This window comes from Phaseolus vulgaris, chromosome 8 (genome assembly GCF_000499845.2).
Source record: "Phaseolus vulgaris cultivar G19833 chromosome 8, P. vulgaris v2.0, whole genome shotgun sequence".
Classification (NCBI taxonomy): domain Eukaryota; kingdom Viridiplantae; phylum Streptophyta; class Magnoliopsida; order Fabales; family Fabaceae; genus Phaseolus; species Phaseolus vulgaris.
This window is the reverse complement of record NC_023752.2, coordinates 57,798,407-57,823,800: the sequence shown is the minus strand read 5'-3', so window position 1 is coordinate 57,823,800 and position 25,394 is coordinate 57,798,407. Positions and strand designations below refer to the sequence as shown.

Genomic DNA, 25,394 nt, shown 5'->3' with positions numbered 1-25,394 from the left:
GGAGGAAACAAAATGTCAACGATAGAGTTGAGTCCCGATCATAAAGAACTTTTGACCTTAAATAATAATATAAGCAAACTTGGCATTGATTGCATGCTTAACTTAAAGATTCCACAAAAAAATTGCTTAATAAAGACTTACAATTTAATCCAACTTCATGCTACTTGTCACACAAATATAATGGATAAAGCAGCTGCTTAATACAAGAAAAATTCATTTGGTAAATGCATTTTGTATCCAGAAAAACTGACTTGCAATTCTCTTGACAAAACTTGGCTTACGAACAAAACTAGATGTGGTGCTTCTTACTTTTCTTCTTTCTTGTAGCAAAGCTGCTTGGTCCAATTTCTATTGACATTCTTTTTGTCCTGCAGAAAAAGAAAATTCAACGGATACTTGTGTCAGTATATAAAGCCAGACAGTACTGTTAAACATTCAGAAACTATATCATTTCCATAATTTCTTACTGAAGAAAATACCTTGATGACAACTCTTCTGTCTCCTTGCAATCCTCAGCAGCAGTACCATCTGTGAGAAAAATAAGGAACAACATGAGAGATCAAAACTCTCGCTTCTACTTGCAATACGAAACAACTAACAGCATGAGCATGTACTCATGTCCAATGGTGTCAAACTCTGACAATTATAGATAGTTAAAGGATCAAAAGGGGTATAAAAGATGGTAACTCATGATAGAAAAAAAATCAACAAGATCCTAAAATCCTTCCTAAAATGCAAAATTATATTATATAAATGCATATGCAAAAAAAAAATATAGATAAGGAAAACTAATAACTCATAATTGTCATAAACAACTAAGAACAGAACATAGAGTATTGCTTTGTGTACTCCCATTTTAAAATTATATGGGGGTGCAAAGGCGAGTTCTTTAGTTTTACAAAAAGAAATACCCCAGAAAATAATAGGCCAAACACACTAAGAACAGAGGGTTATAAGCTCAAACAGGTCAACAGACTCCCACGTTGTCTCCTCAGGTGACCCATGCTGCCATTATACCAAACCTGTGGGATTACGTCCCCTTGTTCTGCTATTATGTAAGTAACCAAAATCTGATTAGGAACATAATTAAAAACTTGTTCCCTTCCCGAAGTTCTGTACGTAAGGTAGAGAAACATGGAAAACTGGATATATACGCCCCTCCTCTGGTAACTGCAATTGAAATTTGAGAAGCCCATAGCAACGAGCAGATAACTTTGGATGCAGCCTAGATGGCATAGAAACTTGCCTATGAGGACGAAATTTCAAATACACCCAATGTTCTACTTTTATTTTAGATGGCTTCCTATGGGCAATAGAAAGTCCGACCATTTGGGTCTAAGCTTTCTCCAAATGAAACTTCAACTGCCTTAGAGATTCAACCCTTGTCATTAAATCTTGTGCAACAGTCGCCACATAAGTTTGTCTTGAAAAAATTTGACTAGGGACAGAGGAACTTGACCATATACTATTTCAAAAGGAGTACATTGAGTTGCACCTAGAAAACTGATACTGTGCCAATATTCCAACCATGGAATGAAATCTTCCAAAGATTTGGGCTGTTCAGAACTCAAACACCACAAGTAGGTTTCCAAAGTCTTGTTAAACACCTAACTCTGGCCATCCAATTCACAATGATAAACCGTACACAGCCTGAGTGTTGTCCTTTGCAGTCTGAACAACTCCTTCCAAAAATGGCTCAAGAAGGTTGGGTCCCTGCCACTCACAATGGAAGTAGGAATTCCATGCAGCCTGACTACTTTGACAAAAACTCCTGTCATAGATCTTGCTTAATATGGATTTTATGAGAATAAAATGGCCATACTTGCTATGTCTGTCCACAACCGCCAGAATTGCATCAAAACCTTTAGATCTAGGAAGACTTGCAATGAAATCCATGCTGATGTCTCAATGAGGCACTGGGAGTGAGAAGTGGTTGAATGTGGCCTGTGAAGATACTTGGCATTTACTTCGTTGGCAAATAGGACAGGCTGCGACATAATCCGCTATTGTTCTTTTCCTATCAATCCAGTACAAAAGATTGAGTTAACTTGGGATGTGTGAAAAATCCCTGAGTGCCCTCGCATAGAAGTATGATACTTATAAAGCACTGCTTTAAAAGCAGTTTAGGAACCCTACTGGAAAAGGCTGCTAAGACCAGTCTACCCTTGTAATATAATCTACCATGTTCCAAGGTCGTGGCCATGAGAATTTGGGTCCTTCTGTAAATCTTCCAGAATTTTGCCTAAGACTGGATCTTCTCGTACCTCCTCATCAATCAAATTCACATCTTGCCAAAATGGTTCAACAACACTTGCAATTCCTGCTCCCCATATTTTCTGGATGAAGCATCTGCCACTTCCCCTAGTTTATATACAATACCAAAATCATACCCCCCCAGCAAATTAGCCTACCAATTTTGTTGGTTCTAAGCAGAAATTCCTTGCTCTAGCAATATCTCAAGCTTTTCTTGTCAGTGTACACTATGATTTTTCCACCTAAAAAGATAAGACTGCCAAAATGTTGAATAACTAGCACCAAAGCCATCACACTCAATACAAAACTGTTGAACAAAAATTTGACCTTGCTAAAATCGGAGTTGTAATTACAGCAACTTGCAATTGTTCAGATGCTGCAGTACTATCTTGAGACAATTGGAAATTCCCTTTCTTTAGCAAATCTGTGAAAAGTCTTGCTATTTTTTCACAATTGCTAATGAACCTCCAATAGTAACCTGTGAGTCCCAAAAATCCTCTTGACTTTAGACCATTGTAGAATTGCTTTTATTTCTGTGGATCCATGGCTAACCCGTGCACAGAAATCACATGCCCCAAGTATCTAACCTCTGTCTGAGCAAACTCACTTCTTCAAATTTGCACAGAATCTGTGTTGTTGTAATGTACTAAGAACCTGTCTCAAATGCACCAACTGCTCTTTCGATGATTAACTATAGATTAGTATATCATAAGAACAAACTAAGACAAACCTTCTAAGGTAGGGCTATAAGGTTAGATTTATAGCACATTGGAATGTAGTTGGAGCATAGGTCAACCCAATAGGCATGACTAGAGAGATTCATAATGTCTTCGATGAGTTCAAAACACAGCCTCAGGAATGTCAGGCTTGTGCATGTGCATATGAATCTGATGATATCCAGCTTTTAAATCCAACATAAAAAAATTGGTGATCCCCGGTAACTTATCTAGCAACTCCTCAATGACTGGAATTGGGAATTTGTTAGCTAAAGTGGCCTTATTTAAAGCCCTGTAATCCACACAAAACCTCCAACTTCCATTGTTTTTCTTCACTGACAAGACAGGACTAGATTAAGGACTGGTGCTGGGCCTAATAATTCATGAAATCAGCATATCTCTGTCACTTCGTGGACAACTGGGTTCCTCATGGAGCTGTTTTCCTCAGTTTCTATCCCCCATAATATTCATACTTCCTCTATCTCTGTCACTTTTATCAGAGCTTGCAGAGTAATCAATGTTTTTGACAACTGGGGATCACCTCTAATTTCCACAACCTGATCTTGTTCAACAAATTTCATTATCGAAGTCCTGTCCTACAATGTACTTTTGCATCTCTTAGAGTGGCCAACCATGACACACGCAAAATTAAATCACTCCCTCCCAATTCAAATATGAAAAACTCCCCAATATGAGCACACTCACTGAACTAAACCTTAATATTTTACAGAGTCCTTGTGTTTGTTTTCTAGGCTTATCTCCTGATTTTAATCTGTATGGTGGAGTTGTTTCCACCTGTAAACCCAAACTGTACGCCAACTTAGAAGGAAAAAGTTGTGGTATCTATAAAAACCAAAACAGGTTGCTACCACAAATTTAAAATCCGGCAAGTCAAACCAATAGTTAGGATTTTCAGGATCAAGAAAAGAAAAACTGCAGAAAAAGGTTGACTCTTGAATTTATTCCTGAACCAAAAGAAGCAAAACAGATTACACAAGGAAATTGTATCCTTTCACTCTACCTAGATAACCCAGACACCACAAACTAATATTCCAAGATGATCCCACTAAAAAAAAGGTGAACAACTGTCATTCAACCTATACAAACAAAGCTTAATTCCTACTTTTAAACTGCTTCCTATAATAACCTCGTCAAACCTTCTCCTCAACTGGAAATTGTCTTGTCTAAGAACACATCTATTGACTATAGCAACCGAGGCATTGACAGAGGACAAGAGCATCTTCATTTGTCTAGGTAAAGTGGATCAACGATTCCAACAATCTTGCACTAGAACTTACTCCACAAGCAATCCACACAGCATGCAATGCTTGTGCAAGTTAATACGTGAATCCCACCCCCTCCTCAAGACTGGTAGCATCGAAAGAATCAGTGAGTTTTCTCACAATTTTGACAACACTATTCATGTCATTTTTTAAGCAGTATCTTCAATGTCACAAGTCAAGTTATAAATCAGCTAAGTGCTTGTTTCAGAAACACTCAGACTCAATAACTCATGACACACATTACAATATAAAATCTATGATCAGGATTAATATGGGCACACATCCCAATTAAGTTCAACCGATCAAAATTAACTCAATCAAAAATCAATTCTCCCAACTTTGAGACAAACAAAATCTATGTTATTGACCGTCTAAGTTAATTTGATATTAAATTAAATCTCATTTGTGTTGAGAGCATGAGGGGTATACATACCAATTACATTCCCATCTTCAATTTCCTGCACTGACTCTGACTCTGACTCAGACTCGGAACCCCATCGATCTCCTCCATCATCATGGTCCCACCGATCACCAACAGGAGGCCTCCAGAAGTCTTCCTCTTCGATGTCACTATCCTCATCGGAAGACTTCCTAACTTCTGATCTAATCTCTTCAATTGTCGTGTCCTTATTCTTTTTTTTCTTCTTCATTCTATCCTTTTCTCCAGAATTTTCACTTTTTGACTCCAGTAAGTTTTCCTCATCAATTCCTTTGTTGTTATTCTTCTTCTTCTTGTTCTTCTTCTTTTTCTTTATATCCTTTCTTCCACCATCAGCACTCTTTGACTCCTGAACTCTCTCTTCAACCTCCACTCCTTGGCACGACGACTTCTCTTCTTCCTCTCGCTCTGTTTATAATAAAAGCCAAAATGTATCAGTAAATAAAGCTCCCCATAGCCATACTCAATCACAGATCACATAATCTGAAAACACTAGCAGGAAGACTTGGTCTCGCTTCATTATTGAAGCACTGGCGTCACTCCAAATCCAATATTGAGTGAATAAAAGACATTACATCACTGACCTAATTTATTGAGAAATCTTTTCCCACTCATATGCTTCCAGATATGTTCCTCCGACTTATTCACGTTGTCCCCAGTCAGCTTACATATCAACTTTGAACTGAAAAAGAGGACCAAAAATAACTATGTTAGTAAAATACTTGACACACACAGAAAATGGGGACAACAAAATATCCCTTGTAATTTGACTCATTTTCATGTCCAGATTGTGTTGCTACTTGATACAAACAGGCTCCACACAAATTCAGTAAAAAATCCACATTTTTTTAAACAACATTTGATTACCGGCAGGTTTCGAGATTATTCTGCTTAACCTAATCGAAGAACGTAACATTGGTATGATAGACACACATGAAGTCATGGAGGGAGAGAGGAACAAAAATCAGAAAAAGAAAACATTGGAAAGAAAAGGAGAAAGGAAAGTGTAGATTACCGGCAGAGAGGGTCTTGCTTGAAGATGTTGAGAGGGGGTTTGCGATTGGACAAGGCGAAATCGATGAGACCCAAACGACATTTTTTGCTGTGAGAGTAGGACGCTATGTCCTTAGAAAGGACCTCGTGCCCAGTTTCTACGCACTTGAAACGACCGTTTCCCAATTCTGTGAAAGTGGGCGAACCAAGCAAGTTGGTCCCTTCCTTCTTTCCACTGTCTTCGCTCGTTGCCATTGCCTCACTCTTTGCAGAGATAAACCAAGAACTCCTCTCCTTCGAGCTCAAAAAATACAAGACCTAATTGCACTTTAAATTTTTATTTTTTATTTTTTTAGTTTCTTATTAGTAGGAAACTTTCAATCTTTTCATAACTTGAAAATATAATAAAGTTATTATTATTAAATATTAAAAATGATGGTTATAATTATTTTCTAATTGATTAAAAATGAGTAACATAAATCCCTGTCATTATCAATGACGACTGGGAAACACATGCCCATAATTTTTCTATTTATGATAATAAAAAATTAAAATTTAATTATTATAATAAAATTAATTACTAAAATTATTTTACAATTTTCATTTAAATTATATAAGTAGAAAATAATATAACTCTTTTTATTAACTTTTATAATGTTATAATTATATTGTAAAATTCTATCAAAATAAAAAAGGGAAATTTTAATAAAATGTTTATATGAAAAGAATTATAGAATATTTTAATATTTATTTGAAAATTATGATTTTGGTTATACAATAAAAACAGTTATAGAATAAGTATTGTATTGGGCTCATGGAATAAGGTTGACCATATCAATTGTGCACATCTGTAGCTGATCAATTTTGGCAAATTCTTCCTGCACCATATCAATTTTAACCTCCACCATATCAATTTTTTAAATTTCCAAAACTACCCTCCTGCACCATATCAATTTTAACCTCCACCAAATATTTTTTTAAATTTTCAAAACTACTCTTATTCCAAATTAAAAAATCCAAAATAATAATTATAATTGAGAAATAAAAAAATACATGCTAAAAAAAAATTCTGAACACAAAACTAAAATTACATTCTGGATTAAAAAATTTCAGAATTCAAAAATATGTTCCGAAAATTGAAATCCAAAATATTTCAGATAAAAATTTTAAAAATAATTTTTCCATTTTTGTGTAAGGTTATTTTCGTCATTTAAGAGGAGTATTTTTGTCATTTTCTAAAGCTGATTGGGTGCATGTTGAAATTGATATGGTGGAGAGAGAAATTGCCATCAATTTTTGGATGTCAAAAAGAGATTTCGGCCTACTTTGCAGACCAGCCCAATCCAGCTAGCCCAGAATTCCTGCACCCAATCAATTTTCGAAATTTAAAATTGTTTCTTTCTGGAATTAAATTTTTGAAATTAAAAAATATATTTGGAAAAAGAAAATTTAAAATAATTTTTTGTGTTCCATAAATAATATTTCCGAATAAAATTTGAAAATTAAAATGCATTCTAAAAAACAATTTCAAAATACAAAAAATATATTTAGAAAAATAGTTTTGAAAAAAAAATTCAAAAATTACAGAAAAGAAATTTCAAAAGGATCCTGGAATTCAAAAAACTGTAGAAATCTTGGAAATATATTCTAAGAAAAAGTTTTTATGTAATGTTTAATTCCTGAATTTTTTTAATTTCACAAATTTCCCCTTAATCTTTTTCATAAAATTTGTTTCTCATTATTTTAGCTGTGTGACATTGATTTATGCATTCCACGACAAAAGTGTAAAATTTATCACATCATTCTTTAAAAAGTATTACTTTTAAATAAATTCAGGAAATACTATAATCCATAAATCATATTATGCTAAAATTAAAAGGTAAACAATAATATAAACATATTTTTTGAAACTAAACTTTAACATAATGTTAGCACACTTATTTTTTAACTAAAATTTACAAAATCAGGATAGACATTTATTAAACAAGACAAGAGATTTACAAAATTTCATAGAATTCAACTGAAAAAGATGTGTTAAAAGATGGTGTTGGTAATAATTTTAGTTGCATTATAAAATTATAATTTAAAATAATAATATTTAATTCTATTTTTTATACAATCACATTACAATTCTTAACACTATTATTTTAATTATTTTTTTTATATTATTTAATTATAAATTTACTTTTCATTATTTATATTAATTATATCTAAATCAATCACATAAAAAATTATATACCACTTCTTAGTTTTCAGAATATCATTTATCTATAATTTATAATTAAATAGAATTAGAAAAATCTTAACAGTATATTTTAAATTGTTTTGGAATTCAGAAAATTGATTTTTAACAGAAAGATGTAGAAGGTTACAGAAAAGCACGTGTCTCATCCATCGCCATCTGAATAGAAGATTCTGGAAAAAAATCATGGCAGTTCTCTTGAAACTTATATACAGCTCTCGCATTTTTCTCTCAGCATCAGAAACAGTTCATTTGAAGAAAATATCCTCTCAGCAACAAAGTTTTCATCAAAACCAGAAGAGATCAAGATAACGACAACGATGTCTCTCATCCCTAGCTTCTTCGGTGGTAAACGAAGCAACGTCTTCGACCCTTTCTCTCTCGATATATGGGACCCTTTTGAGGGATTTCCTTTCTCAGCTACTCTGGCCAACGTCACTTCCTCTGGTGGTGAAAGCAGTGCCATAGCCAACACTCGGGTGGACTGGAAGGAGACGCCGCAGGCTCACGTGTTCAGCGTGGACCTTCCCGGGTTGAAGAAGGAGGAAGTGAAGGTGGAAGTGGAAGATGGGAAGGTGCTGCAGATTAGCGGAGAGAGAAGCAGAGAGAAGGAAGAGAAAGATGATAGATGGCACCGCGTTGAACGAAGCACTGGGAAGTTCATGAGGAGGTTCAGGCTTCCTGAAAATGCTAAAATTGATCAGGTAAAAGCAGGTATGGAAAATGGGGTGCTTACTGTTACTGTACCTAAAGAGGAAGAGAAGAAGCCTGAGGTCAAGCCAGTGCAAATTTCTGGTTAGGTCATTTGGTTCAGCTATCACAACCATTTCCATGTTCCAAACAAATGTGTTCTGTTGTTTCGTGTGTTTGTATGTTGTTTGTTTATACATGTTATGTAATGTGGTGATGTGTAGTTTGAGTACACATGATGCTTGTAATTAATTTGAAAAACTTTGTAGAATGCATGGATAAACAGTTATTATCTTAATAAACAAAAAGTTCATATTTTCCTTGTTACTCCATGACCCTTGTTCAGTTTTTTCTTGTTCTGCTTTTTCGATGCTTGTAAAATTGGATATGGTGCTTGAAGCTTCTGATGGAAGCTGATATATAATTAATATTTAATTGATATAAGATTGTTCTGAACCTCCTGTTTACTAATTTACCATTTTTATTTTTATTATAAATTTATGTATATTTGTATTTTTTAAGTATTATTATAAGTTTAAAGGTAGTATTTTAATTTATTATAATTCATAATTTTTAAATATATTATTACAAACTTATAGTGTGATATTCTAATTTATATAGTATTCTATTTATTATAAATTTATGTATATTCGTATTTTTTAAATATATTATTACTTAAATATTATTATAAGTTTATATTATTATATTTTTAATTTATTATAAATTTTATGTATATTTTTATTTTTAAACATATTATTACGAATTGTAATATTTTAATTGATATAGAAATCTAATTTCTTATAAATTTATATATTTATATTTTTTAAATATATTATTACATTTTATACTGTAATATTTTAATTTATTATAAATATTAAAGTTCAATTATTAAATATTTTATTAGATCGTTTGAGGAAGAATACTTTATATATATATATATATATATATATATATATGTATGTATATAAATAATATAGGTATAGATAAAAGAAAAGGAATCAGTTTAATTTTTAAAAAAATCAAATCAAATACATGTATTTCATAGAATTCAACTGAGAAAAATGTGTTAAAAGATGATGTTGATAATAATTTATAGTTAATAAATTCAAATACATGTATGTTATTAATAATCAGTTTATACCTGTAAATTGTCTCAAAAAAAAAATCACAACAATGATTGAGGTTATAACCGTCATTATATTCTGGAGTTTTAACAAAAATTCAAGATATCATAACTTAAATTTATTTATTTATTTTGACGAAAAAATTGTCTCTGTGGTTATTGAGTTTACTTACGATAAGAAATTCTCTTCTAAATTATTTTTAAAATTTTATTTAATTATATAATAGTCCTAAGTGTCATTAAACTATAAAAGTTATAACAACATGCATCTTTACTGACGATAGTTTTAAAATCGTTTTTAGAAATCCTTTCTAACCATTATTAAAAACGATTTGCTAGCAAGGAGAAAAAGATCTAAGAGTATTTTGTCTGATTACAATGAAAAAAATAATAACACGAAATTATGCTAATAACTGTACATTTTTACGTCTTTTTTTTTTTCAATTACGTGGAAGTCAAGAGCCTTAGAACTACATCTACAATTAGCAACCACATCCTTACAGTGTCAAATTCCAAGAGCCTTCAGTTGCCTTGTCTACAACTAATCAGACATCAATCTAAGCTCTACCAGCTTTTGTCCACTTACGATGAGGCAATAAAGAATGTCCCTAAACGAGACAAAACAAAGAAATCAAACATAAACTATGTGATTATCAATGCACTCATTTTTAATTTATTCCATCTATCCACGGTTGTTACAGGGACATACAAACAAAGCAGTGGGGACAAAAGTTCATTTACCTTCCATAGTTATAAATTATTTTTAATCAAGGTTTAAGATTTGATTTTCAAATTAAACAGAAATGAAACGAATGTTCTATACTCCCAAATTGAAAAGAAACTGATATACTCCTTAGTTATAGAAAAATAAAAAACATTTTTAGTAAGAGCATCAATAACTTCCATAACAATTAAAATTTCTTGAGCAGTGTATTATGCAGGAAATAATAAAATTTCACATTAAACTAGTTAATGAAAACAAGTTGCGGAAGCTATATTAATGAACACAAACACTTACAACATTTCAGTAGTATCTGAAACTCCTTAAACTCAATTCAAGCACATACATTTATTCATAGTGAGACACACACATAAAAGAAAAAGAGAAACAAAAAAGACACAACACCATCGTTTGACTCCAAGCACATAGGTAAATAGGTTCCACATGAAAGTGTAATATTTGGGAGCCTATCCAGTGATCTGAACGGGTTTCACATCGGGCTTCTTGACCTCCTCCTTGGGAACAGTGACAGTCAGCACTCCGTTCTCCATAGCAGCCTTTACCTCATTGACTTTGGCGTTCTCCGGAAGCCGGAAGCGGCGGAGGAAGCTGCCGCTGCTACGTTCCACGCGGTGCCACTTCTCGTTCTTGTCCTCCTTCTCCTTCGTCCTCTGTCCGCTTATCTGAAGCACCCTTCCCTCCTCGATCTCCACCTTCACCTCTTCCTTCTTCAGCCCCGGAAGATCCGCTTTGAACACGTGCGCCTCCGGCGTCTCCTTCCAGTCGATGCGCGTGTTGGCGATCGCCGCCGTCTCGTTAGAGACCTCGGAGCGCGGAAAGGAAAGGGCAGTTTCGAAAGGGTCCCACACTTCAAGGGAGAAGGGGTCGAAGACGTTGGTCCTTCGCCCTGTGCCGAAGAAACTTGGAATGAGCGACATTGTTTGCGAGAGTTGTTGATGGATAGATTTAGTCTTGGTGATTGTTTGTGGATGAGATTTTGCTGAGTGATGAGAAAGTGGAGAAGAATAAGCTTATTTATATGCAGTGAGGAGGATGTTCGCGAGGTTTCATGATGGATCAAATGTTTGCAGAAAAGAGAAGAAGTGTTGAGAGGGTTCTGAAGAATGTATGTAACTTCTGATGAATCATGGAAGGAGATGCCAGCGTGGACAAGGAAGAAGCATGAAGATGTTTCGGGAACGAACAAAGCGTTTTTTAACATATGACTGCCACGTGTACGGCTGCATTCATCCTTCAACTGCTTATCATTCCACAGCATACAGCATATATGATTCGATCTCTATAGTATGTTTTTTAATTGATTTTTTTTATATTTTAATAAAATATATTTATTTATTTAATAAATTAAATATATTTTATTTTAAAATAATTATTATTTTTTTTCAAAAAATATAATTTTTCATTAATTATTTATAAAAATAATAAAATTATATATATATATATATATATTTCTATTCTATTCCTATTCCTGTAACTATTAATAAAGAAATTATTTTATAACCATTTTGTAACTGTCATTTATAGTATAAACAATTTATTATAAATTTTAATTTTCTAATTTTATTTTATTATTTTACCATTTATATTTTAGTAATTATTTTTTAAAATTTAACTAACTAATTATAATAAAAAATCATGTATCTAAAATTATAAAAATTATTTACTTTACAAAAAAAATTTATGAATATTTTCTATTTAATAATTATTAAAATAATTAATTTTAATTTTTTTATTTAATAAAAATTGAATATACATACAGTAGAATATTATTTATTCATAAAATAATAATACAATAAAAATGTGAATACAAATGAGTAGAAGGATATGTGTGTTTTCTAGTTTGGTATAAAAATAATATTTTTGTATTGATGAATTAAAGTTTTAAATATCTTTAAATGATTAATAATTAAATATTATAAATTAATAACTTAAGATCAAGATTATAAAAGAATACATAGTCATGTCTAGTTATTGTTTTTTAAAACATCAACTAATTAAATGAAAATACCAAGATGATTAATTTCAAAAATATTTTATCAACAATTTTTATTGATAATAATTAAGTTAGTCAATCATTTTTTAATAGGAGTAAATAAATTGAAAAGATGTTGTAAGCAGGACGGAGAGCATATATAAAATTTACAAAAATTAAAGATTAAATTCTAATCTTGATCCTTTAAATTCTTTATCCATGATTTTGTATTTCTATTTCTCTCGTATAACTTTAGTCTCAGAGATTTAAAATATGTAATTTTTTATTTAGTTTTTAATTTCATACATGTTTAATTATAACAAACAATATTCATAAGGTTCCAACAATAATAATTTATCTAATTAAAATCAAGAACAATAATGTAAGCACAGTTAAAATAGAATAAGATTTTTTAAAATTAGTTAAAAAGACTAAACTCATATTAGAAGTACCCAAAATGAATCTACGTGATTACACCAAACGATCCTTTTAAAATTCAAACCAGACTTGTGAAGTGAAGTGATGAAATTATAAGTGAAGGAGTCGTCTCATCCCATTTACACATTTATTTCATATATGAGTTTGCAAACATTTATTGAAACGATTAAATTCGTATAATCGTATTAACAAAAAAATATCGTGAAAAGAAACCCCTCTCTTCAGACATTTTATTTTGAGTGTTTGTTAAAAATATTATATCCTGTATCGATAGAGTCCGCACTAAGACTATAATTTAGTATTCAGCGATCAAGAATTAAATAATGCATTTTCAAAACACGATTCAACTCTACCATCTGCTCAAATTAAATATTTACATTAATAATTTATTTCAAAGTTATAAATTATGGATGCGGTCAAAATGTAGATTTTTTTTTTATAGTTTTTAGTATTATAAATAAATATTGCGAATAATTTTTTAATATTATAATCATTCAAACTAATAATTAAAGTTACTAGGAATACTAAATAAGTTGACAATATAATAAAAGATTATGATAATCTATGTAATTTCTATTATTTGCATTATAATTTCATCACTTAATATATAATATTCAATGTAAAAAAAGTTGTCTTTAATAATAAAAAAATCGATATATACTAACTATATATATATATATATATTTATTACAATTTAAGCAGCTTTTTTTTATATAAAATATCTATATCAAAAGTTTAAAATAATGTTAAAAATAATATAAAAAATTGAAACAGTAAAAGGATATATACATATATATATATATATATATATAAAAATAAATTAATGCTCTTTATATATAACTTATCCTTTAACCTAATAAACATACGAAATCCGACTTTAGAAAACTTTTTATAATAAGTATGTAAAAAGTACACGCTAAAAAATTCGAAGTAAAAATTATATTACATGGTAAATTAATAATTAATAATTATAATATATTAATTCAGGTGTATCTGAATTTAAAATTTACTTATAGATTCTAAAATAAACCATGTTTTAAAAAAATGTAACAAAAAAAGAACTGTTTGTATACTTAAAGTATGTTTTTTATCATGATCAGAAATCAGTATATATCACAGAGATTGTAAATGATGATTCAGAAAGCCTACTAAGCTAAAGTGAAAATCTTCTGTTGCATGAAAAAAGAACTTTGGGACGTGTCTGCACTTTGGCATAACACTTAATACAGCTAAACATTTGCTCTTGCAACACCTCCTATATCCCCTTTCGCCATTGAACGCCACATCATACACACATGTTCAAACCAGAGCCATGCCTCAATTTGTTTCTTAGTGAAGTTACAATAAATAAAATGTTAACTATTAACTAATTAATACTTAGTTCATGAACTCATAGTTAACCAATGATATAAAGAAGTTAATAACATATTTGAACTAAATCCTACTCAAGCAAAGGTCCTAGACAGACACTGGTCTTGTTTCCTATATAAAGGTTCCTCAGTTTCTTCTCCACAGCACAAAGAGAGTGTGGTGTTCAGAATCCAATAAACCACCATGTCTCTCATCCCAAACATCTTGGGTGGTCGACGAAGCAACGTGTACGATCCTTTGTCTCCTGATATATTTGATCCTTGGGGAGGGTTTCCCTTTCCCTCACCTCACACACCTTCATTCGGTGGCGAAGGCAATGCCATAGCGAACACTCGCGTGGACTGGAAAGAGACTGCAGAGGCTCACGTGTTCAGCGTGGACCTTCCCGGGTTGAAGAAGGAGGAGGTGAAGGTGGAGGTGGAAGAAGGGAGGGTGCTGCAGATTAGTGGAGAGAGAAGCAGAGAGAAGGAAGAGAAAGATGATAGGTGGCACCGCGTTGAGAGAAGCTCTGGGAAGTTCGTGAGGAGGTTCAGGCTTCCCGAGAATGCAAGAATGGAAGAGATAAAGGCTGGTATGGAAAATGGAGTGCTCACTGTTACTGTACCTAAAGAGGAAGAGAAGAGGCCTCAGCTGAAGTCAATTCAAATCTCTGGCTAGATATCTCTTTATTCTATATTCTGTGTAGTGTCCTTGTATTTCTATGTTGTGTGTTTCGTGTTCCTTTGTCTCATCATGCATCATAGTTATGTGAAGTTCTAATGTTGTGGGTGTCAAGTTTTTCTTTACATGTTTCAATAAACCGTCACTGCTTTATTTCTGTTTTATTTCCGACCAGAATTTTCAGTAAAAGGTTAGCTCAAGTCACTTATTAGATTTAAAATTCTAATCCATTAGTAATGGCAATTAAGTTGTTCAAATGTCATTATTCAATTTTTCGAAATCTAAAATATCAAATCATTCTAAACTCAAACAGATATTATAAAATAAAATTAGAAATAAAATTTATTTCACACTTTTTTTTTTTGTAATTTTAAATAATTTTTTATTATATGTCTTTTCAATTAAATTTATTATAAAGTTTTTTTTTTCTGAACTTGACATACTGTGAATCCGTCCCTGTACTACATGGTTTTTCTTGAAAAATACTTATAAGGCAGTTTCTTTCTGCACCCCCACAAGGTTGCACAAAGACAAAACTGTTCCTCTATAAACTGTATATTTATTTTTATTTATTTTTCTTTTTTTATTCCAATTATGAAATCCGGTAAATTTTTGGGTTGACGCTTTTTTGGTAAATTTTTGGGTTGACGCTTTTTTGGCGCATCCGGTAATCTTCTGGATTGATGCTTCTGGTAGTATATGAATAATAGTCTGGTAGTATATGAATAATAGTGTTAATTTCTGGTAGTATATGAATAATAGTGTCAATTCAAAATAAAAAAAATGCAAAATATTCATAATTGAAAAAATCATTTCGGATCCCCAATCCATAATTCAAAATATGCATTCCGGAATTCATAATTAAAAAAAATCATTCTAGATCCACCGATTCTTAATAGAAATTAAGCTTCTGGATTCAACAATCCAGAAATCAATAATTTATGTAAACTTTGCTTTCGGAACACCCATGCAAACTTTGTTTCCGGAACACCCCCTCATCCAGAATGCACCATGATTCACTTCCGGATTGATGAATCCATAGCACACTCCCAAATCCCAAAATTATGGGGTCAGTTTCGGAATTTACAAAATTGTGGAGGTGGATGAAGGAAAATGTAGGGGTAATCCCGAAATTATGGGGGTCAGTTTCGAAATTTACAAAATTGTGGGGGTGGATGAAGGAAAATGTAGGGTTGCAGGAAGAAACTGCCTACTTATAAAGTAGATCAATTTGTTAAACTGTAAAGCCTATGGGCCAATCCTAGTCTGTATGTTATGTGGCTTTTTCTTTGTATTTTTATGCAAAGGCAAATTATTCGCACCATATCAATTTTAACCTCCATCATATCAATTTTTTAAATTTTCAAAAAATTTCCAAAACTACCCTCCTGCACCATATCAATTTTAACCTCCACCATATCAATTTTTTAAATTTCCAAAACTGCCCTTATTTTAAATTAAAAAATCCAAAATAATAATTATAATTTAGAAATAAAAAAATACATGCTGAAAAAAAAATTCTGAACACAAAACTAAAAATACATTCTGGATAAAAAATTTCAGATTTCAAAAATATGTTCCAAAAATTGAAATCCAAAATATTTCAGATAAAAGTTTCAAAAATAATTTTTTCATTTTTGTGTAAGGTTATTTTCGTCATATATAAAAGGCTATTTTTGTCATTTTCTAGAGCTGATTGGGTGCATGCTGAAATTGATATGGTGGAGGGAGAAAATGCCTTATGCAAAACTCTTTTTACTCGGTCCAAGAGAAATTGGGCTATAAGCCATTTTAGCATCTCTAAGAATTTACTTTGATGGGAAACCATTTCCATTCTACCAAGAATATGTAATCTAATAAAGCGTGATTCACTGTTTCAAAAGTAGCTTTTAAATAATTTAATTATGCAAAGTGATGTATATGTAGAGGTTCACTTAAGTATGGTTAGATTGAAGAGAAAAATAATTATATAAATACTTAAATTAAAAAAAGTAAAAATAAATAAGACACATCTAAGCACTCGAAAAGAATATCTGCATTGGAGATTATGTGAGATGGTTACTATTTTTGGCAGAAAAAGAGAATTTCGAATCGATTAAAAAGCAAATCTAAGTGACCAGAACTATATCTAGCTCCTTGAATATTTTTTATCACATTTTTCTTCATTATTATTATTTTTTTCTTCTCCTTTCAATGACGACATTTCTTATAAATATTCTCCTTTTTTTATTCTTGTATTTATTGTTTCATTTTGTTCTTCATCCTTTGAACAATGAAACTAAAAGAAATATTGTGTATATTGGCCCATGAGAAACAAAATAAAACAAGATAAAATAAATTATTTCTCCTTTCTTTTATATTTGAATTTTTGTTATTTATTCATTTATTCCATTTTATATCTAGTTCAAATAGACATCAACATAAGTATTACTCTAATTTAATATTATTAAATAGTATTCATATAAATATACAAATAAATAAGAACTAGTATTACCCAATATTAGACTAAATTGTGTTTTGGCTTTTAAGAAATAATTTTAGTCTCATCGTAAACTATTTCCTACAAGCTTCACCAAGTTCCATAAAATTTTCTGATACATCTTTGGTGTTGCCCTTTTAATATGTCATCAAAATATACTGATTTTAATATATTAAAAAAGTTTTTAATATATTTTAATATATAAAAATCAGTATATTTTTGAAGGTACACTAGAGAACACCAAAAATGCAGGAGAGGAACCAAATTCGAAATTGGTGTGGTCTTACAAAATGGAAGGTACTGATTTACATGTCTTTTTCATCATCACTTTCAGTACCACTTGAATCATCCACGTTAACAGCAGCTACTTTGGAAACATTAATCTTAAAAGAAGCAGATTGAATCTTGTAAGGTAACTTTGTATTGCTTGCAGGCATTGTACAGTCTTGTACCACTTTTTCTTCCTCTTTCTTCAAATCACTAGGTGGTAGGAAGCAATCAATGGACAACCCTTTGATGTTAAAATCCACTTCTTCAATCTTCCAAACCTCTTTTACTCTAGTTTTGGAATGGCCCTCAGGGCCTTCACCAAACCTAGACAATGTCACCCAAGTTTTTCCTGCATGTGCTATGTTTATGCCATCCACAGTTTTGTAGTCTTGTATTAGGGACTCCATGTTGGTTTCCCAGAATATAGCATAACTTGTTGTGGTTTTGAGTTTTAGCAAGTGAGAGTCTTCTAATTGAACCAAGAGACCTGTTCTTTGGCTGAAGTAGCCCCACAAAGTGTGACGAATAATCTCTACGTTGCTGCTACTTCTTGTGTGAAGTGAATTGGAATCAGCTTCAAGTTTCAATATGAAACATTCTTCGTTGTTCACTGTCTTCTCTCCTATGCATATGGAGTTGTTGAACAAATTGGCTGTGGTCCTTGGATCAAGTCCCTGTTTAAAAGGCATTCACTATCAAAGATTTATAGAATAGATGACAGTATTAATTATATAAAATTCATAACCAAAGTGTGGAAATAAAGATGGGCTTAAGAAGCATGGAATGGTTGTTTGATTATGATTCATACGTCAATCACGCATACAGATAATGCATATGATGCTTATTGTTAGTCATACTTCATGTCCTAGTAATAGCCAAAAGATGCCTAAATGCCATTACGTGTTGAAAGGCTTGGGAGGACTTGAAAAAATGGATAAACCAGTTGTCATGCACTGAGGAAACAAGATAGATATGATTGACTTCTAGAATGACTAAATAAGGAAGAAATTTTCTTCTAGTTGCATATTAAATTGTTGACTTTTGTTAATAAATGTAGACGCCATTGCATTCTGGGAGGGCTAAGTTATTAATTTCTATGAAAAACAATGAGGAAAGTAATTTGACTTTTTCTATAAAAAAAAAGTTTTGGTGTTTCTTTTTGCAAGGGAAGCACTTGGTTTTGGGTGAGTAAGATTTGGTTCGGCAGCGCTTGAAAACATATTCAAACTAGCTTTTTTATGTTATAGGGAGCTAAACCTTTATTCTAATTGCTAGAAAAAGAAAAAAGCAAGTGAAGTGGGAATGCAACACATTCAAGTCAGATTCACACTTGAGTGACTCAGGAAATCAAATCTAATCAAATCAAAGAGGAAACAACAACTAGTGCAAGAACACGGTTTAGAAGATAACCTATCAAATCCTAAGCATAACTAATCTTTTTCCATTATGTCAAATATATAAACACACTCTCACGCATTTAACAACTTAAATTAAAGGGAAAAAACTGAAAAAGAAAAGGATAAAGATATTGGTGAAATTTAAAGTGAAATTACCTGAAGTAAACGCCTAAGTGGTCTTGGTGGGCCACGAGAAGCATGAGAATGGTGCCAAGGTGTTTGCCTCCATGCCACTTTCCCATCACTCCCGGCACTGATTTTGTACCCAGAAACAACAAGCTCCAAACACCACAGTTCTGGCTTCTTCTGCCACACAACAAACCCTCCCACTTCCCCTTTCTTCTTCACCTTCTTCACCTTCACCATCTTCTTCTTACTCGTACATTCTTCCCCTCCTGAAAACTCCGATGTCCCTACTCTCACCTCCCCCATCGCGTACATGCTTTCCACCCAATTCAAAGCACTCTCTCCTCCCACAGCCGCCACGTACTGTTTCACTATGTACTTCGCCATCGAAGCCTCCTTCACAACACACAATGAAAGATTCAAACTTTAGATACATACACACTACATAGAAAAAACTTAGCACAGTATACTTTATATACTTTTGGAGTTGTTTTTCAATCAGAATTAGAGAACTAGAGTTTCATATCAGTAATCGACATAATAATAATAATACTAGTAATAAATAATAAAGTTTTGCATTAAAAATTAACATCGATTAGTGAAGTGAAACTCCAAATTGAAAAACAGCTTCTAAGTTTTGTGGAAAACATAGAGAATGTTGTCTCAGTAACTACTAACAATGTTATGGGATTTAATGGTGATGGGGTGGTTGTGAGAGGTGATAGGGAGAGGGATCAATGGCGCTCCAACAACACCAAGCAGGAGTTGGATATCAGTATTTTGGTCTCCAAAGAGTGATGATGATCTAGAAGATTCAACGTTTGGCTTCATCCATGACTTCATGTTATGCCAAGCTCTGCTGGTTCCGCTTCTGATGGTGAAAATCTCTTCTGGGATGGGAACCTCCAGCACCGTTTGGAGCCCATCCTCGCGAGTAAGATTGGGAGAGAGCTTCTTCATAGCAGAGAGATATATATGAAGCAGAAATCAAACAGATGAGTTAATAAATGTGGTTTGATTTTGATGAGCATGAACGGAAGAAGGACTTTGGTGATAAAGGTTATGTGTTTATGGGTTTAGAAAGCTTATGAGATGAGGAAGTGACGAAAGAGAAGAGAAAAGAGAGGGTTGGTGTCTTGAATTGAAAGGGAGAAGGAAATAGTTATACGAGTGTTGTTGAGTATGGAGTATGTTACTTTGGAAAAATATTAACAACCAAACTATGGGGGCCCTCATTTGTCTATATCCTCATAACTTAAGGTTTCCCTCTAACATTAATGTACATGTTTGAATAATTTTAAGGTTTTCATGTTAACTTGTTTTATTTTTTTCTAAAGGGGAACATGCTAAGGTAGGTTGCTGCTGCTTATCTTTATTTACTCAGCCAGAAAATGATACTTCAAATCCTCATAAAGTCCTCCACTTCATACCTTCTTATAGTCTTTCTAAAGGCCAAATTATTAGAATTTATTACATCACTATTTAGCTAAATTATTAACCCAAATGTGCAGTATATAACTATATATTTATAATGTGTCAACCATTATTAAATAGGTAAAAAAAAGAAAGTTACCGAACATAATATTTATTTATTCACTTATTGGTATTTGGATTTAATTTTACTACATCAATATAAAACTGGATGGCAAGTAAAAGAATCAATTCTAAAAATCCATAAAAAAATTGTATAGTTTTTTTTTTTCTTTTAGGTAAAAACGTAAATGGAAATTCAATGATGCAACAATCTGGTGTTCTTTCTCTTTCACATAGCAATATTATGATTATTTAACTACATTAGAATTGACATTGTATCATACGTGATTGAGAGGAGGTGAAATATGTATATACTTAGTGTGGCCGCTACACAATTGGGATACTTTCTCTTGAGACACAGACATAGAGAGTAAGTGAATTTGATTAAGAGGTAAACAAGTTACATTAAAAGTGAAATTGAAGAAAAGGAAAATAGAAAATGATGAGTGAAGTTGCAATTGGGAGAAAAGAGAAACACATAATAAGGAGGAGGTCCAAAGAGAGAACATTACCCCACAATTCAAACTGTGTTACCTCCCAGAATGGCATGAATACTTTTATATAAGCTTTGTCTTTTTTTACCTAATAATTAGTAACTAGTTAAAAGGATAAGATCATGCCTATTGAAGATGCGATACCTTTTAACTTCATATAATGTCGGCAACACATGATGTTTGCGAAGAACATAAAGATGCATGTCCCAAACAAGCATACAAGATATGCAAGATGCGACCAACATTCTAAAATTGTAATTGTAATTGAGAATGGTAGCCCATGGCCCTGGCAATTGGTGGTTGCTGGTTATAGGTTAGGCTCACATGAATTTGTTCATGTCTCCAATGAACAGGGCCACATGAGCTGTGGTCTCTCATCCCATTTCCGATTATTGGTGACAAAGAAGCTATTAAGCGACAAAAACACATCTTGTCGTTTCTCAATTCTGAATCATTTCATGCACGTTCATCAAAATGCTCCAGTAATTAACTATATATGATGTTCTTACAACAATCCAAACGTTTATTATTTGTGATTTTTTTTATTAATAAGACACTTTTGTATACAAGTTTTATATAATTAAGAAAAGTGTATGTACAAGATATCTTAATAAGTTTAACTCTTTGTTCACAATAATGATTTTTTGTTTGATATCATATTGTATTCATATGTTCTAATCGATATTTGATGTTGTACGGTCTAGGTCGAAAGGTTGGTCAAAAGGTTGACCGGAAGGTAAAAATCAAATAAAAATAAAGAATAAATAATTAGTTATTATAGCAAAGCTCATTAAAAGGCCAAAAACTTAGAAAGTGTGTTTAAAGAAGATTAGGTACAAAGAGTAAAATTCCAATTGGGTTTAAGGTCCAATAAGAAAATGCTATAAATAGGTTATCAACTCAGGTAAGTAGAGTGAATTCTATCTGATCATTAACTAAAACCAATTTTGACTTTATCATCGGAGCTCATTGCAAGTACACATTCTCACCCGTGAGAGGATACCGAAACCAAAGACCGAGAGATCCAGTGGACCTAGCCCAGCGAAGGGATAGCCCACAAGTTACATCCAAGCCCAAGTCCAAGTTAGAGTAGTAGTCAATCGAAAGCATACACTGAGATAGAAGACCGAGAAGTCAACGATTTCAAAAGAAAGAAGTTGTTTCTAGGCCCTTGTAAGAACATATGCCAATGAAGGCTTGCCTTAGGGTTGTGACTTCGGAGTGAATAGTTTCCTATGGAATTGAAAAAAAAAAGTTTTAATATATAAAATTAATTAGTGTATCTTAATGTTTTCATGTCAACGAATTTTCACGTCAATGGAACTATTATTGTTTTTTCTACTTAAATGCATTCATCATAAGTTAGAGGTAGTTCCTCAACATGCTTTAGTGCGAGTGAAATTAGATTTAGTTTCATTAAGGTTTCAAAGTCAAATTTTGTAAAAAAAAAACTAAGTTAAAAGAAAATATTCCACTGAAAGGAAATTTTGACCCTTAGCGTAATTGATGAGTACATTCAAGTCCAAGGGCATGGTGAGGAGGAATTTGACCAAGACATTCCAGACTTAGGTAGACCCATGACAAGAGGAAGGTTTAGAAATGTCAAAGATACATTGTAGAACATGCTTGGAGTATTAGAATAAAATCATATTAATATATGTTGCTTCAAGTAGGATTTGAATCTAGAAACAGATAGAAAGTATCAATTAACCACTGGACAAATGATCATTATTGAAAAATATGGATTGTATTTACATTTTATTTACTTACAAACGAGACAAGACCTATAAATAAATTTGTATTTATACACTTTTGGAATTCAGAATGATAATGAATGTTTTGACAATTTAATAAAGATAATATATCTCTACTAGGATTCTTTTCTGCATCTTGCGATCTTAGCAAGAATTCACCAATTCTTGTGGCAATCATCCTCAAGCTTATCAAACTTTGCTTGTGGTGCCTCCCTCTATCTAAGTTTTCATTGTTACTATTTTTAATTGATTCCATTCCGTAACCCTAAATTCTCAATTCTATTGTTAGTTTTATTTGGAATCATATCATCAACTATGAACTTCATATGTATTTTATGTTGTTCTTAGTTTAAGAAGAAAGACTGACCTGTAATACACAATTTTTTCTTACATTTTCGTTATCATAAGGTTTTATATAATCAATATATATATATATATATATATATATATATATATATATTAATATGACCTCTTAATAATATTTAATGAGTTTTTATGTGTGCATATTTATCTATGGAGAGTTATATTAAAAATAATTTACATTGTGTTCGTATTTGAGTGAGTATTGCTCACCCGGATGAATTTGCGATGATTTATTTTGTTTGGTTCCAGTGATTTGCAAGCGAGGAAAAATGGGTAAAGTTGAAAAGAGGATCCTCACATATGGTTGAAGAAATGAGTAGAAAGTCACGTAACATGTAGTCATTTATGTTGGTGCCCTTCATTTTTGGTGAACAAAGCCGTGTGACCCTCTATGTATTCGTGAGAGAGAAGACACTCATAATTGATTATGGAAGTCATTCAAATGATCAATAATCGATTATAGGTTATTTTTAAAAGGATAATCGATTATTCTTGCGCCATTATCGATTACGCGCTATTTTTTTAAAGCATAATTGATTATCCATTTGCCATAATCGATTACGTATTTTTTCTGGAAATGGTAATCAGTTGTCCATGTGCCATAATCGATTATGGGTCCATGTTGATATTAAATTGTGACCCATGTTTACGTAAGTGGTGACCCAAATAAAGATTTTTGTACAAATTTTTGGAATGAACACATTGTATTTTTTTTAAAGGGTGATCGGTTATACTAGTGCCATAGTCGATTTTAAGTGTGTTTTCTACTGTATAACTGATTATCCTTGGTTGATAATCGATTACGGGTCAATGTTGATATTAAATGGTGACTCATATTTACATATGTGGTGACTCCGAGTTTTTGTACAACTTTGTTGAATAAACACATTGAACCTGATGGTTAAATGAGAATATGAATCGTAACATCAAATTAATTACTTTCCTGACTCTTTTGAATAATACACATTTTCCTATATGATTGTTATTATTTTATGAGACATTATTCTAAAATCTTTTTTTTTTTTCATATTATGGATTGTACATTAATTTGATTAATATCAAACCATTTTTCATATGTTAGGACAATGTTACATAATTTATATATTTTTTTCAAATTCATTTATTTGACAGTATCATAAATAATGTTTTAATTATAAACAACTAGAATGCAATAAATAAATAGATCATATTTCTTTTCCAGATAATTTTAAATATAATGGAAAATTTATAATCTTCATTTTTTTATCAATTAAAAAATTAAAATTTCAATCACATTATTCAAGTCACTCACAAACTTTCATAATTTTTTCTTTTATTTTTCTTTATTTTCCACTCTATTTATCTTAATCCAGAGAATCTCATGTTTTCTCACATTTTTCCCCATTCCTCCAAATCATCTCAAATTCACTCTCCTAATTAAACAAAGCATTAAAATGTTAAAATAAAATCAGACAAATACTTGATTGTATGCTGCAAATTTAACGTAAATATACATATTAATGTTAATTGTTGGTTCATGCTTATAAATAAAATTTTCATTTTTTTTAATGAGGATGTATGAGGAGCTTAATATTGATTAAAAATTAAATCAAGTTGTTTACATAAATTGCTTTGTTCGATTTACAAAATAAATTTATTTATTTTTAAGTATAGGTGAGATTAATATTAAAATAATAACTTTTTTTTATAACTTTCATATTTGAGATTCTCTACTATAATTTTAAGTATAATCAATGATATAATTGATAGTCAAAACAGTATAGTAATTTAAATATTATATTCGATAATAAATTGACGTACAATCTTTTCATAGGATAACTAATACACAATTAATAAAGATAAAATACATTTTCGGTCTCTTGAATTTTAGATTTTTTTGTTCGTCATTCTTATTTTGTGGAACTACAAATATGACATGTTAATCATATGTAATTTGTTTGTAAATTGTTTATTACCTTTTTATAATAGTGACTTTTTGTTGCTTATCATTTTGTTAACTAGTTTTACTAAATAACATTTTATAAATAGTTTGTAACTGATTTTTGTTAAAATAGAT

The 25,394-nt window shown here is 31.5% G+C and overlaps 5 protein-coding genes across 5 annotated transcripts; 2 read left to right on the top strand and 3 right to left on the bottom strand.

The window, feature by feature from the left end:
• Nucleotides 1–57: 57 nt before the first annotated feature.
• LOC137824452 (uncharacterized) lies at nucleotides 58–6,046 on the bottom strand. The gene is made up of 5 exons (XM_068630101.1): nucleotides 5,707–6,046; nucleotides 5,276–5,373; nucleotides 4,686–5,099; nucleotides 480–528; nucleotides 58–368 (listed from the first exon to the last, which is right to left on the bottom strand). Exons 1-5 carry the CDS (start codon nucleotides 5,937–5,939, stop codon nucleotides 290–292), a joined length of 873 nt encoding a protein of 290 aa, XP_068486202.1. The 5' UTR covers nucleotides 5,940–6,046; the 3' UTR covers nucleotides 58–289.
• Nucleotides 6,047–8,149: 2,103 nt separating this feature from the next.
• On the top strand, nucleotides 8,150–8,943 carry LOC137826250 (17.3 kDa class I heat shock protein-like). The gene has a single exon (XM_068632145.1). It carries the CDS (start codon nucleotides 8,247–8,249, stop codon nucleotides 8,724–8,726), a length of 480 nt encoding a protein of 159 aa, XP_068488246.1. The 5' UTR covers nucleotides 8,150–8,246; the 3' UTR covers nucleotides 8,727–8,943.
• A 1,765-nt stretch (nucleotides 8,944–10,708) lies between these two features.
• Nucleotides 10,709–11,577, bottom strand: LOC137826487 (17.5 kDa class I heat shock protein-like). Its single transcript, XM_068632464.1, has one exon. The coding sequence runs from the start codon at nucleotides 11,396–11,398 to the stop codon at nucleotides 10,928–10,930; it is 471 nt and encodes a 156-aa protein (XP_068488565.1). The 5' UTR covers nucleotides 11,399–11,577; the 3' UTR covers nucleotides 10,709–10,927.
• A 2,816-nt stretch (nucleotides 11,578–14,393) lies between these two features.
• On the top strand, nucleotides 14,394–15,086 carry LOC137826561 (17.3 kDa class I heat shock protein-like). The gene has a single exon (XM_068632564.1). The coding sequence runs from the start codon at nucleotides 14,446–14,448 to the stop codon at nucleotides 14,917–14,919; it is 474 nt and encodes a 157-aa protein (XP_068488665.1). The 5' UTR covers nucleotides 14,394–14,445; the 3' UTR covers nucleotides 14,920–15,086.
• Nucleotides 15,087–17,648: 2,562 nt separating this feature from the next.
• LOC137826588 (uncharacterized) lies at nucleotides 17,649–20,418 on the bottom strand. The gene is made up of 3 exons (XM_068632601.1): nucleotides 19,873–20,418; nucleotides 19,225–19,590; nucleotides 17,649–18,345 (listed from the first exon to the last, which is right to left on the bottom strand). The coding sequence occupies exons 1-3, from the start codon at nucleotides 20,152–20,154 to the stop codon at nucleotides 17,707–17,709; spliced, it is 1,287 nt and encodes a 428-aa protein (XP_068488702.1). The 5' UTR covers nucleotides 20,155–20,418; the 3' UTR covers nucleotides 17,649–17,706.
• Between the last annotated feature and the right edge of the window lie 4,976 nt (nucleotides 20,419–25,394).

Excerpts from the sequence above, each read along its gene's own strand:
- LOC137824452 (XM_068630101.1), bottom strand. The coding sequence starts at position 5,939 with ATGGCAACGAGCGAAGACAGTGGAAAGAAGGAAGGGACCAACTTGCTT. Across the intron at positions 5,100-5,275 it reads AAGATTTCTCAATAAATTAG|AGCGAGAGGAAGAAGAGAAG; the intron begins GTCAGTGATGTA and ends TATTATAAACAG. Across the intron at positions 529-4,685 it reads TGAAGATGGGAATGTAATTG|ATGGTACTGCTGCTGAGGAT; the intron begins GTATGTATACCC and ends TTTTTCTCACAG.
- LOC137826250 (XM_068632145.1), top strand. The coding sequence starts at position 8,247 with ATGTCTCTCATCCCTAGCTTCTTCGGTGGTAAACGAAGCAACGTCTTC.
- LOC137826487 (XM_068632464.1), bottom strand. The coding sequence starts at position 11,398 with ATGTCGCTCATTCCAAGTTTCTTCGGCACAGGGCGAAGGACCAACGTC.
- LOC137826561 (XM_068632564.1), top strand. The coding sequence starts at position 14,446 with ATGTCTCTCATCCCAAACATCTTGGGTGGTCGACGAAGCAACGTGTAC.
- LOC137826588 (XM_068632601.1), bottom strand. The coding sequence starts at position 20,154 with ATGAAGAAGCTCTCTCCCAATCTTACTCGCGAGGATGGGCTCCAAACG. Across the intron at positions 19,591-19,872 it reads CCATTAAATCCCATAACATT|GAGGCTTCGATGGCGAAGTA; the intron begins GTTAGTAGTTAC and ends TGTGTTGTGAAG. Across the intron at positions 18,346-19,224 it reads CACTTAGGCGTTTACTTCAG|GGACTTGATCCAAGGACCAC; the intron begins GTAATTTCACTT and ends CCTTTTAAACAG.